General features: G+C 43.4%; 1 protein-coding gene across 9 annotated transcripts in view; it reads right to left on the bottom strand.

The window, feature by feature from the left end:
* GRIN1 (glutamate ionotropic receptor NMDA type subunit 1) overlaps nucleotides 1-16,444 on the bottom strand; it is a 775,019-nt gene that overhangs the window by 233,026 nt on the left and 525,549 nt on the right. For all 9 annotated transcript variants that reach the window (XM_069241305.1, XM_069241308.1, XM_069241309.1 and 6 more), the window contains one exon: nucleotides 9,691-9,848. In XM_069241305.1, the coding sequence (XP_069097406.1) occupies nucleotides 9,691-9,848 (158 nt within the window). The remainder of the gene's footprint in view (nucleotides 1-9,690; nucleotides 9,849-16,444) is intronic.

The raw sequence follows: 16,444 nt of genomic DNA, 5'->3' as shown, positions 1-16,444 counted from the left end.
ATCGAAGTCTAGAGGAGAAATCGACGCGACGCCTGCCGTGAGATCGTAATTTCGACGCGCAGCCCCGCAGACCGACGCGCAGCCGGAGAACAAGCAGGAAAATCCACGCACAGACCCGGGACATCTGGTAATCCCCGCGATCCACAGAAAGAGACTGTCCACGCGCCGGAAAACGACGCCGACTTCCCCGCGTGGAAAATAATGACGCAAGTCCGTGTTTGCTGAGGAGAAATCGACACACACACCAGTTTTCCACGCACCTCTTCTCCTGTGGCCCTCTGAGGAGATTTTCCACCAGAAACCAGGTACTTTGTGTTTGAAAGAGACTTTGTTTACTTTCTAAAGACTTAAGACACTCTCTATCACTTTTCAGTGATATCTTTACAAATTCGTATTGCAACTTTGATCGTTTTGACCTGAAGATACCCAGATAAATATTATATATTTTTCTAAACACTGTGTGGTGTATTTTTGTGGTGTTATGCTATGGTGTTGTATGATTTATTGCACAAATGCTTTACACATTGCCTTCTAAGTTAAGCCTGACTGCTCGTGCCAAGCTACCGGAGGGTGAGCACAGGCTGATTTTGGATTGTGTGTGACTTACCCTGACTAGAGTGAGGGTTCTTGCTTGGACAGAGGGCAACCTGACTGCCAACCAAAAACCCCATTTCTAACACTTCTCTCCAGTTGTTTTTTCCAATTAAAGATGTTAAAAAAAATCCTATCTTTTTTACCGGACAGTCTCAAGTAATCAGCGACAATCTCTCTGGTGTTGTCAAGGTTGGATTACTGTAATACCCTATATCTGGGTTTACAGCAGACCTCCCTCAAAAAACTACATTGAGTACAGAATGCGCACAGCTGATGAAACATATTAGGAAATGTGTCTCTTTTTCACACGCTCTCGAGGACCTTCACTGGCTTCCAATAAAAAAGAGAGTGACCTTCAAAGCCCTGTGCCTAATGCACAAAGCACTCCGAGGTATAGCTTCAGGATACCTCAGGAACGAGCTGTCCTGGAATGTTACAGGAAGAAGCCTTTGATCCGCAACTTCAAAGTTAGCAAAGGTCCTAAGTATTCACACTGCCTCACGGGGTAGTAAAAGCTTAATTTACTCAGCAAGAAAACCATGGAATCCATCATCGTTTGATCTAAGAAACCAATCAAATCTGCTGACTTTCAGAAAATTGCTTAAGACTTAGGGCCTCATTATGACCCTGGCGGGCGGCAGAGGCCGCCCGCCAGGATCCCGCCCTCCAAATTACCGCGCCGCGGTCAAAAGACCGCGGCGGGTATTACGAGTTTTCCCCTGGGCTGGCGGGCGGTTCCAGTTAAACCGCCCGCCAGCCCAGGGGAAAACGACCTTCCCACGAGGATGCCGGCTCGTAATCGAGCCGGCGGAGTGGGAAGGTGCGACGGGTGCTACTGCACCCGTCGCGTATTTCACTGTCTGCAAGGCAGACAGTGAAATACATTTTGGGGCCCTCTTACGGGGGCCCCTGCCGTGCCCATGCCATTGGCATGGGCACGGCAGGGGCCACCAGGGGCCCCGCGACCCCCCCTACCGCCATCCTGTTCATGGCGGCTTTCCCGCCATGAACTGGATGGCGGTAGGGGGGGTCAGAATCCTCATGGCTGCGGAGCGCGCTCCGCAGCCATGGAGGATTCCAATGAGCAGCGGAAAGTCAGCGGGAGACCGCTGACTTTCCGCTTCTGACCGCGGCTGAACCGCCGCGGTCAGAATGCTCATTGGAGCACCGCCAGCCTGTCGGCGGTGCTCCCGTGGTCGGTGGCCCTGGCGGCCACCGGCCGCCAGGGTCAGAATGACCCTCTTAGTTATTTCGGCTTCATATGTAGCCAGAAATAGGATCTCATCTCTGTGACTTCTCTCTCACTTGCGGATGATAGCGCCAAGACACTCTAGGGCATTTTTCACGCTCTAAAAATCTTATAACATAACATATATTAGAACACTGCTCAAAAGCAATACAGCTAACTTCATCAGCAGTATACAGGCCACGAAATCTGGAATTAAAATCCTCCCTGTAAAGAATCTGATGCAAGGGCATAAGAGTTATATTGCCGGGCCCTTCTCACAACTGATTGTCCATACCTGGCCCTATTCCACCTGTAGAGTGGTGTTAGAAAGAAGCTCATTTTATCACTCCAGAGGTATAATGTAATAAGTTGGACTAGTGTCCTAGGAGACATATTTTTTTCAATGGACTTAAGATGTTGATTATTCACATATTGGTTCACCATGTTTATTTTTTGGGGAAGAATCTCTATCCGCTTGGTGTAAGCACTTGCTTTCCAATGCAAATGCTGTCTGAGACATGCTTTTAATCATGTTTTGATATTATAACAAGTATTAAATATGGTGCTCCATTCTTTATAATTATTCTATAAAGGAAAACAAAATGTGTTAATTGTGAGTTTGCCATGTATGCAGTAGGAGCTAACTAAATCTTTGGTTAAGTTCTTGAAAATATACTGAAGTTATCAGGTGAGGAACTCCTTGTGGTTATATACTCATTGGACCTAGGGCATAGGGATCACATTGGACCTACATCATACCCAGGGCATAGAGTCTTATGGGCCCCTATGGACCCGAGTCCAACAGCAGTCCAACAATGGAAGATTTTATGTTTGCCCAGATAGCATTTATTCAGGGTTTACGGATATCGTTTGATCCAGGTCCTACTGGACCAAGCTGTCAGAGCTGCCATTGAACCCTGGGCTTAGGGCTCCCATTGGACTCCAGACTCCTCTTTGGCCCAGGACGTAAGGGCTCAGGGCTTAAGGCTCTCATTTGTTTCATGGCTAAGGGCTACCAATGGACCCAGGACTCAGGGCCCCCATTGGATCAAGGTCACTTTACTACTGGGGCTTCCTTTCTGACGTAAGCTGAATCTTTAGAGTATCCATGTCGAGGGTAACAGGTTAACAGGAAGGCTCAAGTGGGTAAAGGTAAAGGGTGCTGAATATTTTGGCCTGTTAGGGTCAGGAAAGACCCTATATCCAGGAACTCTGACTCTCTTTTCAAGCAACTTAGGTAAGATACTATGCTCCGTGGTATGTATCTAAAAATTACATGCATCCACACTCAAAATACATTAGCATCACTCACCATAGGAAATCCTTTCTTCCCTTTCTTACTCGTTCATCACTCCACATCCCATCACCACCCCCACACCTCTATCTAGTCATATCCATCCCCATTAACTCCACCAACTCTCCCATAGCCATTTCCAAATGTGTACATCCCATCCACTTTACCATAGTCACCTTCTGCTTCCTATTGTTGTTCCACTCCTTCCTTTTCCTCAACACTACCATACTATATCTCCCCAAATTAACTCTATTGTCCTTGCATGTCAACTCCACACCCACCTATGTACTGTATTTCTACTCCTAAAATGTCACCCATATCATCTTTCCATCACTTCACAAATCTCACATACAAAATCATCCCTCCTAAGTCTTCACACATCTCCCACAACAGTGCTTAATCCTCATCCTCCCTACATAGATGTCCCCATCCCTCTCTTCATCTTCAGTTCTCATATCCCTCTCAAAATCACCAAGGATTTCTGAAACAGACACTACCAGCAAATAAAAACTTTCTACACTACAATCATCTCAAAGACTTCTTAGTCAATGCCTCTAACTCCAGACCCACATAACCTGCCTACATCTCAACATCCTTCAACAACGGCTTTCATGAATACAGTTTCCATCATAAACATAGCACATTTATAATTTTCTCATTCAAATCACCCTTCATCCCCCTACTAACAATCTACCCACTGGCTTTGAGTCACAATTTTAGTTTCTATCATCGACCTATCAAACACCACCCAGCATACAATCATAAAGCAACACATTCTCCCCTGTCCTCAATTGTTAATTTGAGAAATGTAAAGTTAAACCCTTACACTTTTCCTCAACTAGTGACCCACACACCATTTACCTTCAACAAATGTTAAAATAAATTATAACACTGCTGCCGGATGCATATCCCGTTACCTATTAGACAATACAAGTCCCAACATTACCTCAATACATCACCAAACACCAGACCACCATCACCTTCTTCACAAAGACTTCTACTCACCCCATCAAAATGATACCACTAAATCCTTTGTAAGCAGAAAAGTGACAGCTTAGACATCTTTGATGTAGGAAGCAACTGGTCAATAAATATCTCATCCACCCACTCAGTTTAATTGCTCTAAAATTCACAAGAAGGAGGAGATCCGCAAACCAATCAGAACACATTGACCAGGGGAGCAAGGGAATATGCAAAATGTAACAAAGCTCCTACCCTCTCTGCCTCTAAACACACCTCACAATAGCTAAATTGTATGGTGATCAATGAGCAAAACTAATCGAAAATCTTTGACCTACTGACTGTCTTAAAAATAGACCCACTATTTGTCACAAAAACATGGCTAGGAGATGACATGGCTCCAGTCCTTCATGAAGCAATTCCACCAGAAAACAGATTCTTTACTCTGACTCATTACTGAATCAACAGGGAAAGAAATAAGGAGAATTAGCAACTATATTCACATAACCTTTATCAGCCACAAAATGGATAATAATACAAAACAAGGCTGCAAAGTGCTTCCTATTAGATGCAATCCCAGTCCTACAGTCACCTTTAACATCCTTCTGTTACACAAACCTCTACCCAATTATGGAACCTTTACTAACACCATTTTAGATGCAATATCAGACCTATCCATGGCCAGCTCCAACCTATCCATCCTTGGTAACTTAAGCATTTGGTTAGACCAGGGTTCTGCAATGTTAGTCCTGGAGAGCCAGGTCCACGCCAGATTTTTAGCATATCCACATTTAGAAAAATGTAGATTTCTGAAACATGTTTTTTCTAAATGTGGATATGCTAAAAACCTGGCATGGACCCGGCTCTCCAGGACCGACTTTTCAGAACCCTGGGTTAGACAAACGTCAAATGCCTCAACCAAATGCCATCTTTTATCAGGTTGGCCACACTCAACCCAATCCATATCGGCATCACACATACCCATATTGCTGGCCATACATAAGATCCAACATTCTGCTTCCTATGCATTATAAAAATCCAGGGAAATGCTCCACTCACATGGACTGATCATCACCTTATCTCCTTCTTACTTTAGATGCTTTAAAGACTCTCAACTACCTGTTCCCTTTCTGCAGCAACCTACAGGCTCTGGAATGAGCTGAAAATTGATGACTTTGTAATATAAGCATCCACAAGCATACACCTAGAGGCAATATACTCTGCAAAGAAGCTGCATTACTAGATGACCATACCCTTTGAAACACAATACCCATAAAAACATCAAAATGTTCACATAAAAAGGCAAGCCCCTAAGATTAATGAAATCCTAACAAGGGAAAAAAGAACAAATCACAACACTTCAATGCACTTGGCAGAAATAAAATACCCTCTTGACAAAACGTGCCCAGACAGGCAAAACAGAATATATAAATCAAACATCAAAAGGCAAAAAGAATCCACAATTCAAGTGGGATTTACAACACCAAATGCCCACACAAAATCCTGAAGTCACTCACACAACTATCCATCTTTCTCAAGACTTCTGCAGCAAACTGGCAACTCACTACCCCACCAAAACAAACACATTAGACTCATATCTAGCAAGTAAGATAAACAGCTGTCAACAAGCACTCCAGAATAATGCATGCATCTCTGTCATCTTTCCAAGAAATATCAACAAATGTATTTCTGACCTTGTGAAAGCACCCAACCCAGCAGACTGGCTTTCCAATCTATACCCACCAAAAATGTTCAAGAACCTTCTACCACAAACATCAGTGGCTATACCAAGATTGAATTTAATCACCAATTCTCTGCCCACTGGAATATTTCCACAGACCTTACTGAAACATACATGCAACCACTAATAAAGAAGAACAACCAGGAACCAGATGGCCTTAATAACTATTTACCAATTTCTAGTGGTCCCTTCCTGGGCAACCTTTTCAAAGATCAACATTTCTTCAGATCTCTCAATTCCTAGAATACAGTAATTTTTTTCTGAGACAATGAAACATGATTCTCATCAGAAAGAGGCACAAAACCTGCTCTAATGGCCATATGTGATGATGTGATGGCTTAATAAACATTGCTGACAAAAACAGTATAGCAGTATTTCCTAGATCTATCTTAGGCTTTTGACACAGTTCACCATCAAAGTTTAATGTTCAGATTCAAAGAAATCAGTATTGATGATATAACTCTTGCTTGGGCCTCCTCTTACCTTGCTAATAGGGTGAACATGATATATATGCTCCTGTCTCCTCAGCACCTTGCAAAATAAAACTAGTCATTTCTCAAGTATCTATCACCTGTCTTCTCTTCTTAAAAGTTTACATGAAACCATTACCAATGCTAATGAACATTTTGGACACCACCTGCTTCAGTTATGCAGATGACACACAAGTAATTCTCAAACTGGAAAACCCCAAAGGCATACAAAACATTAAACACAAAAACTGTCTCACAGCTGTACACTATTGGATGACATGGAACAGTCTTGACTTAAATGCATCAGAAACCAAAATTCTCACTTGTAGTGCATGCAAACATGTGACCTATTAGTAGTCTGGCCAAATGATCTACGCCCATTGCCAAACATATCAGAAGATGGTTGAAATCATGGCATTGTCACAGGCTTTGCACTGTCACCTAGCAACCAATTGGAGAAACGTATCAAGTTTTCCGTCTGCACTATGAAGACACTCTGTCACATTTTACCCAATCTTGCATTTCCACAAATGGCTATAACAACATCATTCATCCTCTCAAAAGTTGATTATGCAAATGGTCTGAATCAAATGATTCCTGTCTCAGCCATGAGATAACTTTAGAGAATTCAGAACTCAGTTGCATTATTAATTTTATATCTACAGACATGCACACAGATCTCCCCCCTCCATTGTAGGCTCTTCACTGGCAGCAAGAAGATATTCAGTCAAACTATTATATATCACTCATAATGTTAAACACAATACAATGCTTCTGGAGTAAAATCAACAAATACTCCCAACGATGGACCCGATTCACAAAGATAAACTTAAACTTTTGGTCTAAACTTAGACCAAAAGTCTAAGCTTACAGCTTTAGGAATTCACAAAGGGCATTTGCGAGTATTATCTTTATATCCCCACTTTGGGCAGGAAGCTAGCTGTTGGTTCAGAAAGTGTGATGTGTGTGATTTGATGTAAATCTGTTTAGCACCTATGGAGATATTAGGCTCCAGAAATCTTTGCATATCTGAACGGTTGGGTTGGAGGGGCTCTGGTGAGAGTCCCTTGAATCCTGTTTAAAAATATAGAGCCTTGTGATTTACCCACGGGACTTTTTTCCCCTTAGGCCATCTTGTTCCTGAAGGAGCAAAGCTATGATTGGCTGCCAGCAACATGGAGAAAATGTTTGCTGGCAACCAATGCAAGACTCGGGGTCTTACTCCCTTGTCATGAAGCTAAAAAGTAAAAAAAATAGTATAAGGATGAGAGTAGGGCTATCCTGACGGTCTACGCCATGTATGTTGGACCCAGAGGGGGCCCCCAGTCCAACCCCACCAGGCACCAAATAAAAAAGTACATTGGCCTTTTCTGCTGCAATCTCACCGGAGTCATGAGGTATTGAGGCAAAAACAACATGACGGCCTGGCATTTATTTTTATACGTGGGGAGGGGGTTATGTGGGAGCCCGCTCTGTATGTGGATTTGGCCCCAGGGCCCATTTGGGTTCAGGGAGGGAGACAAACGCTCCCCCCCTAAAATAATTGCAGGGGGTAGGCTCTACGTATGTTAATATAATATTACTTTACATTAAAAAACCTAGAAATTAACTGAAAAAAACAATGGTTAAAGAGTTGTTATATTTAGAAATATTTAGGAAATGTAATTATAACTTAATTTGCATTACAAAACCTAGGAAATTCACTGAAAAATCAAAGGTTAAAATAAAGTTATATTGAGGTAAAAATGTCAGTGCCAATGTAACGTTTTGAGCCCAAAAACCATAAAAACTGACCTGTTAGCAGAGCTAACAATGACTTGCACCCCCAGCAAGCACTGCATACTACATCACTCATGATATGTTCTATGACATCATTTATGATATCCCTGATGACATCTCAAAAGACGTCACGGATGACATCACTGATGACATTATCCAAGCTACTTTTGTACACATTACTCTATAAAAGAACATGGCATTAGAGGTGTGAAAGTAAGTAGAAAATAGCTCACAATAATATGAAAAAACATTAGTGCCATTACATATTCAACCCACTTAGGTGAAGCAAGCTGTTTTGTGTGAAACAATGACACTATACGATATTCTGGTAGCCAAGCTCATTCAATCACAAATAGATGTCTAACTCGTACTGCACACAATATTCAGTCTGTATACTATATGTTCAGAGAAAACCAAGTTCTTCCAGACGCTCAATCCCTGTTATGTAAATAATGCCTGACTACGGACAGTCTTTAGTGTGTATTAAACCCTTAATAGTTAGCAAACCTCTCATGAGAAAGGAAGCAGACATGAGTAGAAAAGTGGGTACTATAAATAGTGTGTACTCTGTGCAGAGTGTTTACCCCTGTACAACACTGTTTGCAGACAGTCAAATCTCAAGAGGAATATAACACAAAATATTTTATCAGTATTTATTAAAAGCAGTGTTCACTCTATGCAAATCCCTCTGCAAAGAGAGACTATGCATTGTAAACACCCAAGGCCTGAAGGTGCTACAGGTCATACTACCCACACCCTTTATGCTCTGTTGAAAGCATTATAGATACATCAGCTTCAGTGGCCTATCAAGCACAGGTACCTGAGTATCCAGTGCACACAGTTGTCTTTCCTATATAAAAATCATCATGCTGATACAATTCCCTTAAATTCTGAAGGGTGCTTACAATTCATGGTATTTGCTACATACAACTTTTGCACTGTTAAAAACGTTAAAAATAAAATAAATCAAACATGTGTGCGAGTCATCAACTGTCACCTGCACAGAGTGTTAGTCTTGTACACAAACATTCATAAGGTGCTCACTACCTCGTGACCAACTAGGAGCATCAACATTTTGAAAAATATTTACCCCCATTAGCAGCAAAGAGGTTTAAAAAATTAAGTAGGGAAGTAGGATGATACTTACCTGCCACTATGCAAAGTAGAAAACAAACTAACATCCTCATTGGAGGATGTCATAAGTGATGTCATCAATGTCATATGAGATGTCATCAGTGATGTCATTAATGATGTCATAGAACATAATATGAGTGATGCACTATATGAGGTCATAAACAGTGCACGGCGGTGGCGCACGTTATATTTAGCTCTGAAGCTATAACTTGTGAATTTCAGTATATTTTTGGGTGCAAAACATTATGTTCGCACTGAAAATGTCACCTAACTACAACACCACCTTAACCTTTGTTTTTCAGTGAATTTGTAAGGTTTCTTTTTAAAAACAAAATCAGATCCTATTATTATGCCTAATTATAACGTATCACTTTAACTTTTGTTTTTGTCAGTGAATCTAGATATACACCTTAACCAGCTGTCGGAAAACTCTTTTTCTCCCGTTCTGCCAAAGAAGATTGCAGCACTGTGTCCTATAAAGAGCCCTTACTTGTCCCGGACAGCTTGGATGGCTTCAGCAGCGCTCTCATAGTTGTGTTTCTCCATATGTCGGTACATGGTGCTCAGCTCGACCTGCCTTCGAAAATAAATGTCCACCGAACTCTGCTTCACCGTGGCATAGATAAACTTGTCGGAAGGATTCCGCAGCTAGAATAAAAAGTGAACATAACATACTTTAGGAGCAGCAGTAATCTAAAAGGAGGAACATATTTCTGCATGGTATAAAAAGTGCACTGGCTAGTTCCTCTTTGAGCGAGACAACCATTAGGCAATGTCTTAAATAGTACAGTGACTGCCAAAACTAAAGATCCTACAGCAAGAATATATGCTTAAATGGGCTTGATCTTTTATTAGGTAAACATAGGATAACCTTTGGCAATAATGAAGCAAGCACCTAGTTATGATGCACAAATGTGCGAGAGAGATCAGATGCTCTGCACTGAACAAGAAGAGTACTACAGGGATCTTATGCATCTGGGAAATAAAACCAGAGATATATTGTTGGTGCTACTTTATCAGATACTCTAGGATAAGGCACCTCCAGAGGATAAGAGATGATGTTAACCTCAAGAACACATGAGGCAGTGGGTCAGCATAGTCAATTAAAGAATGCTTAAGTCAAAAGGGCTCAAGTACAGTAAAGTTATAAACCATGTAGGTTTATTAAATATTAAAGGGCAATTCAGAAAGCAAAAATAAAAGTTTATCAAGTGCATGGCTAATTAATATAGGGAAATAGCATACAGCTCAAATGAATGCAGCACAGAGTCTGACATGAAGTCAAGTGCCAGAGTGAAAATGTTCCAAGTCCTAAACAAGAAACACATAGGGCATTATTACAACCCTGGCAGTCTTGAAACCGCCAGGGGCACGGTGGCGGTTGGACCACCGCCAATGTGGAAGTATGGCAACCACATTACAACCATGGCAGTCGTGCAATGGTCGGACCACCAGCACTGCCAGATCATCAATTTTGGTCGGTTTGGCGGTGCTAATCCGTCAGGGCAGCGCTGCCCTGGGGATTACGTGTCCCTTCTCCATCAGAAATTACATGACTGTAGCCCCCCCATTTAAAGGCTGGCGTCGACAGGGTGCAGTGGGCCCCATGGGGACCCTGCACTGCCCATGCACTTGGCAATTATGAGCCAGTGTCAATGTTGGGGACTGTTTCCTGATGGGGGAAACACCTAATGGGGCCTGCGTGAAGGGGACACCACTGGCGGTAACCTGACCGCTGGAGTTTGGCAGACAGTCTTTTCTATCCGCCAAACTCAGAATGACCCCCAGAGTGACTGGGTCTGCTCTTTAAGCCGGTGCAAAGAAGACCAATGGCTCACCTCCAAATATTTGGTCTTATACAACAAAATTCCAAGCGAAAATTACATTGCCTGCATAAGGTGATCACATTATTGTAAGGATTGACAAATCAGGGTACAAAACGTAAGGCAGCATCATCTAACACAATCCCCTAATGAATATTGAAGCAACCCCTTTTGACCTAATGTTATCGGATGAGTCCATGCAAATCTAGTTACATACAAAACAATGTCAATTTTACATTATGAATAGGTCTACAATGGTACAGGCACGAAGAGCCTTGAATGTAGCAAAAGGGCTTTCTCCAGTGTTCTTTGAGAACAGTATGTCAGTACAGAGCGTGTCATAGTGCATATTTTATTATGCGTGCTGCAAAGTGAAAAAACACTCACACATCATGCACACATCAAGGCTGCGTTTAGATTCAAAATGGAGGTTAGGCCTTGATCGGGCCCAGTTCAGTCAAGCAGAGGGAATTACAGTTTTCCGAGGTGTACTGTGTTTTATTAGGAAAATGTTCAGAACATATTAGGCCCACATTCTTAATAAATCAGAAACATCTCTCTCAATATGACAGGATTATAGTTCCTATTCAGCCCATCGTGAGGTGTCCTATGGTTAGAGGGCAGAAGAATTGTTTACTGAGCGTGAAGTCTGAGTAGGAATGTTATGCTGAGTTAAGCCATAAATGAAAAACTTTAGCGCCCCTACTTTCCTCGCCTACCTCTATTGTCATGTGATGCTTCCTATGCACCCCACAATGGGGTTTCTGTTGCGGTCATTTCATAAACCCTCTTTAATCTCTACTATACGCTTGCAGTTTATGTGTGGTCTGTTTCCTCGTAGCATGATCCATTTGTTGTACATGCTGCATGTTTTATGTTACATTTGTTTTGGCTTTGTGTATCTAGGGTTTATCAAAAATGCAAATAAAATGTAAAAACAATGTTTTCATGTCCGAAAGGGGACCACACTGCACTCCAAAGCTTTCTAGCAGCTGATTGAAAAGTGACCAAAATCTCTAGCGAGAGGCTGAGGAAGTATCTACCTGTAATGAACATGCTTTAGAATAAGGGTGCAATTAGATGTCCTTATATTTTTGGAACTGTTATTTTACGCACTTGGAAACTGAGGAAATTCATTACCTGCCCTTCAGGATATGCTGACCGAACAAGGATGAGTTACTATTCCGAAGTTCATTGAACCATTTCGCTATTAAAAAGCCGCCATAACACTGTCAAATTTATAATGTCGGAGATTAGCTCATCTCCGACAACACCTTTATTTTCACCTGGGGAGTGGACGGTGGTGACCTCCTTCCACTAAGACACTAACCTTTGATCAATATTGATTTGGGACATAGACAGGCCTACCACTAGTTTAGGTGTTGAGAGGCCTGCTACATCTCTAGCCAGCCTGCCCTCGCCCTCTCCCTCCCCGGCTCCAAATCAGGCAGGACTGTCACCATTTGCTAACTTGCATGGCTGTAAAAAGGTGAAGTGATACATCTCCTTCTAAAAGCAGATTCTAAGTCAATTCTGCCTTCCTGAAGCAGCCGTAGTCACTATTACTTGGGAGAGGATGCTGCCAAACCGCACTGGCCAGGGGTGGCAGTTTCCCATTGTCCTTTCCAACTTCTTTGAATCCAGGACGAACTCCTGCCACTACTAAGAAATAAGTCAACTTGCCAGCCTCCATATTGAGTCAGCTGTCACAAAATGGATAGATGATATCTTCCTGGGAAGCTTATTGCAAGTATTATTGTAGCTGGATTTAAAACACAGGCAAAAAATGTTTTATGGACAAACTCTAAACGCATTATATTTGAGGAAACTTCATATTGCTCTTGTTGAAGATACATGTTTTTCCTGTGGTCTAGGACCTGCTCATTCCAGTGCAGCTTCTTGAATATTAAATGGAAAGCAGATGGGCATGGTATAACAAATTTCACCTGTTTGCCCCACGGCGCATCTTTAAACAGGTGTGTCAGGGCAAAGAAGGAAAGTGTATCCTATTATGATGACTGCACTGCTGTTAGGGCAGCAGCGAAATCCCGCTGCCCTATAGGCAGCGCAGCAGCTGCATGTTTTGTCTGTGTAGGTGGCAATCCGCCGTCACTTCGAGTAGAGGAGAGAGATCCCTTAGCAGGCAGATGCAGTGAGTGATTGCACCTACCTGCAGTGGGATGTCTGTTGGGTCCATGGGACCCACTGTCACCTGCCACAGTACTGTCCAGAGGGGGCGCACTGACAGAACCCTTCCAATACGCCTCTTAAGGGCATGTTTGCCTTTCGGCCAGTGTCTTTAATACGGCTCAGGTGCAGAGACAAAGTGATTTGCTCATTTGCATGGGACAATGCTCTCTCATGACAGTTCTGGCACTGCATGTGTGCCAGTGCTATCAGTATTAGAGAAGAGGCAGTACAAGAGTCTGCGGCCCCTTCTGCAATACCAAAGTGGGAGCACACTCCTGTTGTGCCCGCAGGCATTTTCCGTAATACCATCCCTGTAGCGCCAGCTTTGGACTCAATCAGGTTCCTTTAGAGTCCAGAGGAAATTTGACTTTCATTGCAAATGTGCTTTAACTTGAGTTTTGCAAATTTCTCACATAAAACAAGTCATTTAAAGAAAAGCAGAAAATTCGCCTGGTGGGCCTGATATTACTGCATCATGGAAGACACAAATCTGTTTCAGTTACCTTGAGGTAACTTCCTGGAGAAAAAATTGCAAGACGGCGCAGAGACTTTGGCGGTCAGTCCAACCGCGGTGGGCGGCGGTAGCCGCCCGCCTGGCGGGAACCGCCGAATGACCGCACCGCGGTCAAAAGACCGCAGTGGCCATTCTGGCTTTCCCGCTGGGCCGGCGGGCGACCGCCAAAAGGCCGCCCGCCGGCCCAGCGGGAAAGACCCAGCAACGATGAAGCTGGCTCCGAATGGAGCCGGCGGAGTTGCTGGGGTGCGACGGGTGCAGTGGCACCCATCGCGATTTTCAGTGTCTGCAAAGCAGACACTGAAAATCATTATGGGGCCCTGTTAGGGGGCCCCACGACACCCGTTCCCGCCATCCTGTTCCTGGTGGTAAAAACCGCCAGGAACGGGATGGCGGGAAGGGGGTCGGAATCCCCATGGCAGCGCTGCAAGCAGCGCTGCCATGGAGGATTCCCTGGGCCAGGGGAAAACCGGCGGGAAACCGCCGGTTCCCCTTTTCTGACCGCGGCTTTACCGCCGCGGTCAGAATGGCCCAGGAAGCACCGCCAGCCTGTTGGCGGTGCTTCCGCGGTCGACTGCCAGGGTCAGAATGACCCCCATTGTGTCCACGTGTTAATCCTCATAAATATCAGGGAATCGAAAAAATTTGTAACTAGAGCCTAGACGAACATTATATGCACTATGGGTTTTTAACATCCGAATTTAGTGGTGTAGAGGGTTGGCCTGACCATTCTGCCTCTCTGGAATTTATACGCTGACTCGCAGTCTATGGGACTGCTGTTGGAGCAGGATGGGCTGCCTTGGCCCAAATATGCCCCAGAGGCACATTGCAGTTGGCCCTCTACAGTTTGCGTGCGTGCAGACGTGTGTGTGTGTGTATGTGATTGTATGTATCCCTACTGCAATACAAAATAGCAAATGTACTTTATCCAACTCATGTTTGCATGTACTATAATAAGCTCAACTAGAATTCAGCTGTTTGTTTTGACTATCTATCCTGTATCCTGTATCTTTGATTTTTACTCCTATGTTATTTTAACTTTACTTCATATCATTCTTGTAAAACTGCAATAAATACGTATGGAAATCAAAAAAGAGTAGAATAATAACAGTAATAAAACGCATCTAGAAGTCTGCACTGGGTTTCTCTTATTCGTAGTTAGACCAGTGGGAATTCCCAGTCTGACACTGACACTAATAACATTCTTTTTATCAGTTTTCAATTTTAAATACCTTAAAAAAAATATTAAGCAAATGGAGAAATGTTACACTGATAGTGCTATTACATTTCTCATCCCTCACAGCAATGCCTCTTTTCAGTACCTCAGCATAAATCGGTTGATTTATTTCATGTATATATATTGCATTGTACTGCATTGTGATAGTATTTATATAGCGCTTACTACCTCTGAAGAGGCTTGGAGCTCTTTATGGCATGTGGCATGCTATTCAGGAAACGAAGATTAGTGGTTAATCCATTGGCTATAGTTTATAGTTGGCTATTGGCGAGTGGGATTATGTTCTCAAGAAAACAATCCCAGGAATTCTGTCAGGACTGGAGTCAAGGATTATGCTTTCGCTCTTCGCATTACGTTTTACAGCAGCCTTGTTTAACATCAGCAGAAACTACCTTTCCCATCAATCATAGAGAAAGGAAGAAGAAAAACATCAACCAGTAGTGATACTGAGGGTCCAACAATAATACATTCTCGGCTGCTATGCCCCCTCTTTCTTTGCTGCTCCACAGTCACAAGTTAAATGCCTCTCCTATTGCTTGAGTTTTATTGGAAAAAAGTGGGTATTTGGATTCCTTACCATAATTGCCTTTATCCCCAAAACAGGTGATGCGACAGGAGCACAGCTTATTGCTCCTCATGCAGTGCGGGTGTTTTTCTGATTTTGGGGTCCGCTTTAACACGGTGAAGCCCTACGTTCCCTAGAGGGTGCTCACTTCTAAATAAGAGTGCACCATAGAGGCGCAGAGCACACTACTCCAATGGCACCTGGCACAAGACACCCCTAACAAGAGGTCTGTACACGCTACAATAGTGCCTTCCATATTGCAGTATATATGCCCACACAGGGGTTGGTACTGCTGCCTCAGGTAATACCAAAACAGGTGTGTGCCATGCAACTGGATGCCCCAATAGGGGTCGGTATTGACAGTGCAGGCAGTAGAATCTGCCTTTATATCACAGGGAGAGGCAAGTGCAACTTCCTAAGATATAATAAGGGAGTACTGTCCAAGGGTGCAGAGCCTTAGGCACCTCTACTTGCAGTACCACAGCTTCACATCACAGTCTTCTCTGCATTTGCAAACAACAGCCTACAATGCACCATATAGAGTTTGGAGGAAGATGTTATCCCTCCCTACTTTCCTTCGCTTTGACAATGAGTTTTGAGACCTAGTGGAAGCATTTATCGATCAAGTAGTCGCCTCAGCCAGTGCCCCCCCCCAGAGCACAAACTAATGCAGTTACCCTACTGTTACCCAGAACCTCTCATCCTGATGGAATCCCCGTCAGGCCAACAACCACCAATGTAGCAAGCGGGTCTCCCAGATTAAACTCCCCTTAAGATGGGGGCTAAACGCAAGCATGTGCAAGGCATAGATCTGGATGCCTTGTATTCCCTCCAAAGGGTGTTCTTGTCTCAATCTCTAACCCCTTCGAATACACCGGCTGCCCAAGTCTCTGCCCCACTGGGCAAGGGATAGGA

This window comes from Pleurodeles waltl, chromosome 6 (assembly GCF_031143425.1).
Source record: "Pleurodeles waltl isolate 20211129_DDA chromosome 6, aPleWal1.hap1.20221129, whole genome shotgun sequence".
NCBI lineage: Eukaryota > Metazoa > Chordata > Amphibia > Caudata > Salamandridae > Pleurodeles > Pleurodeles waltl.
This window is presented reverse-complemented; position numbering and strand designations above follow the sequence as displayed.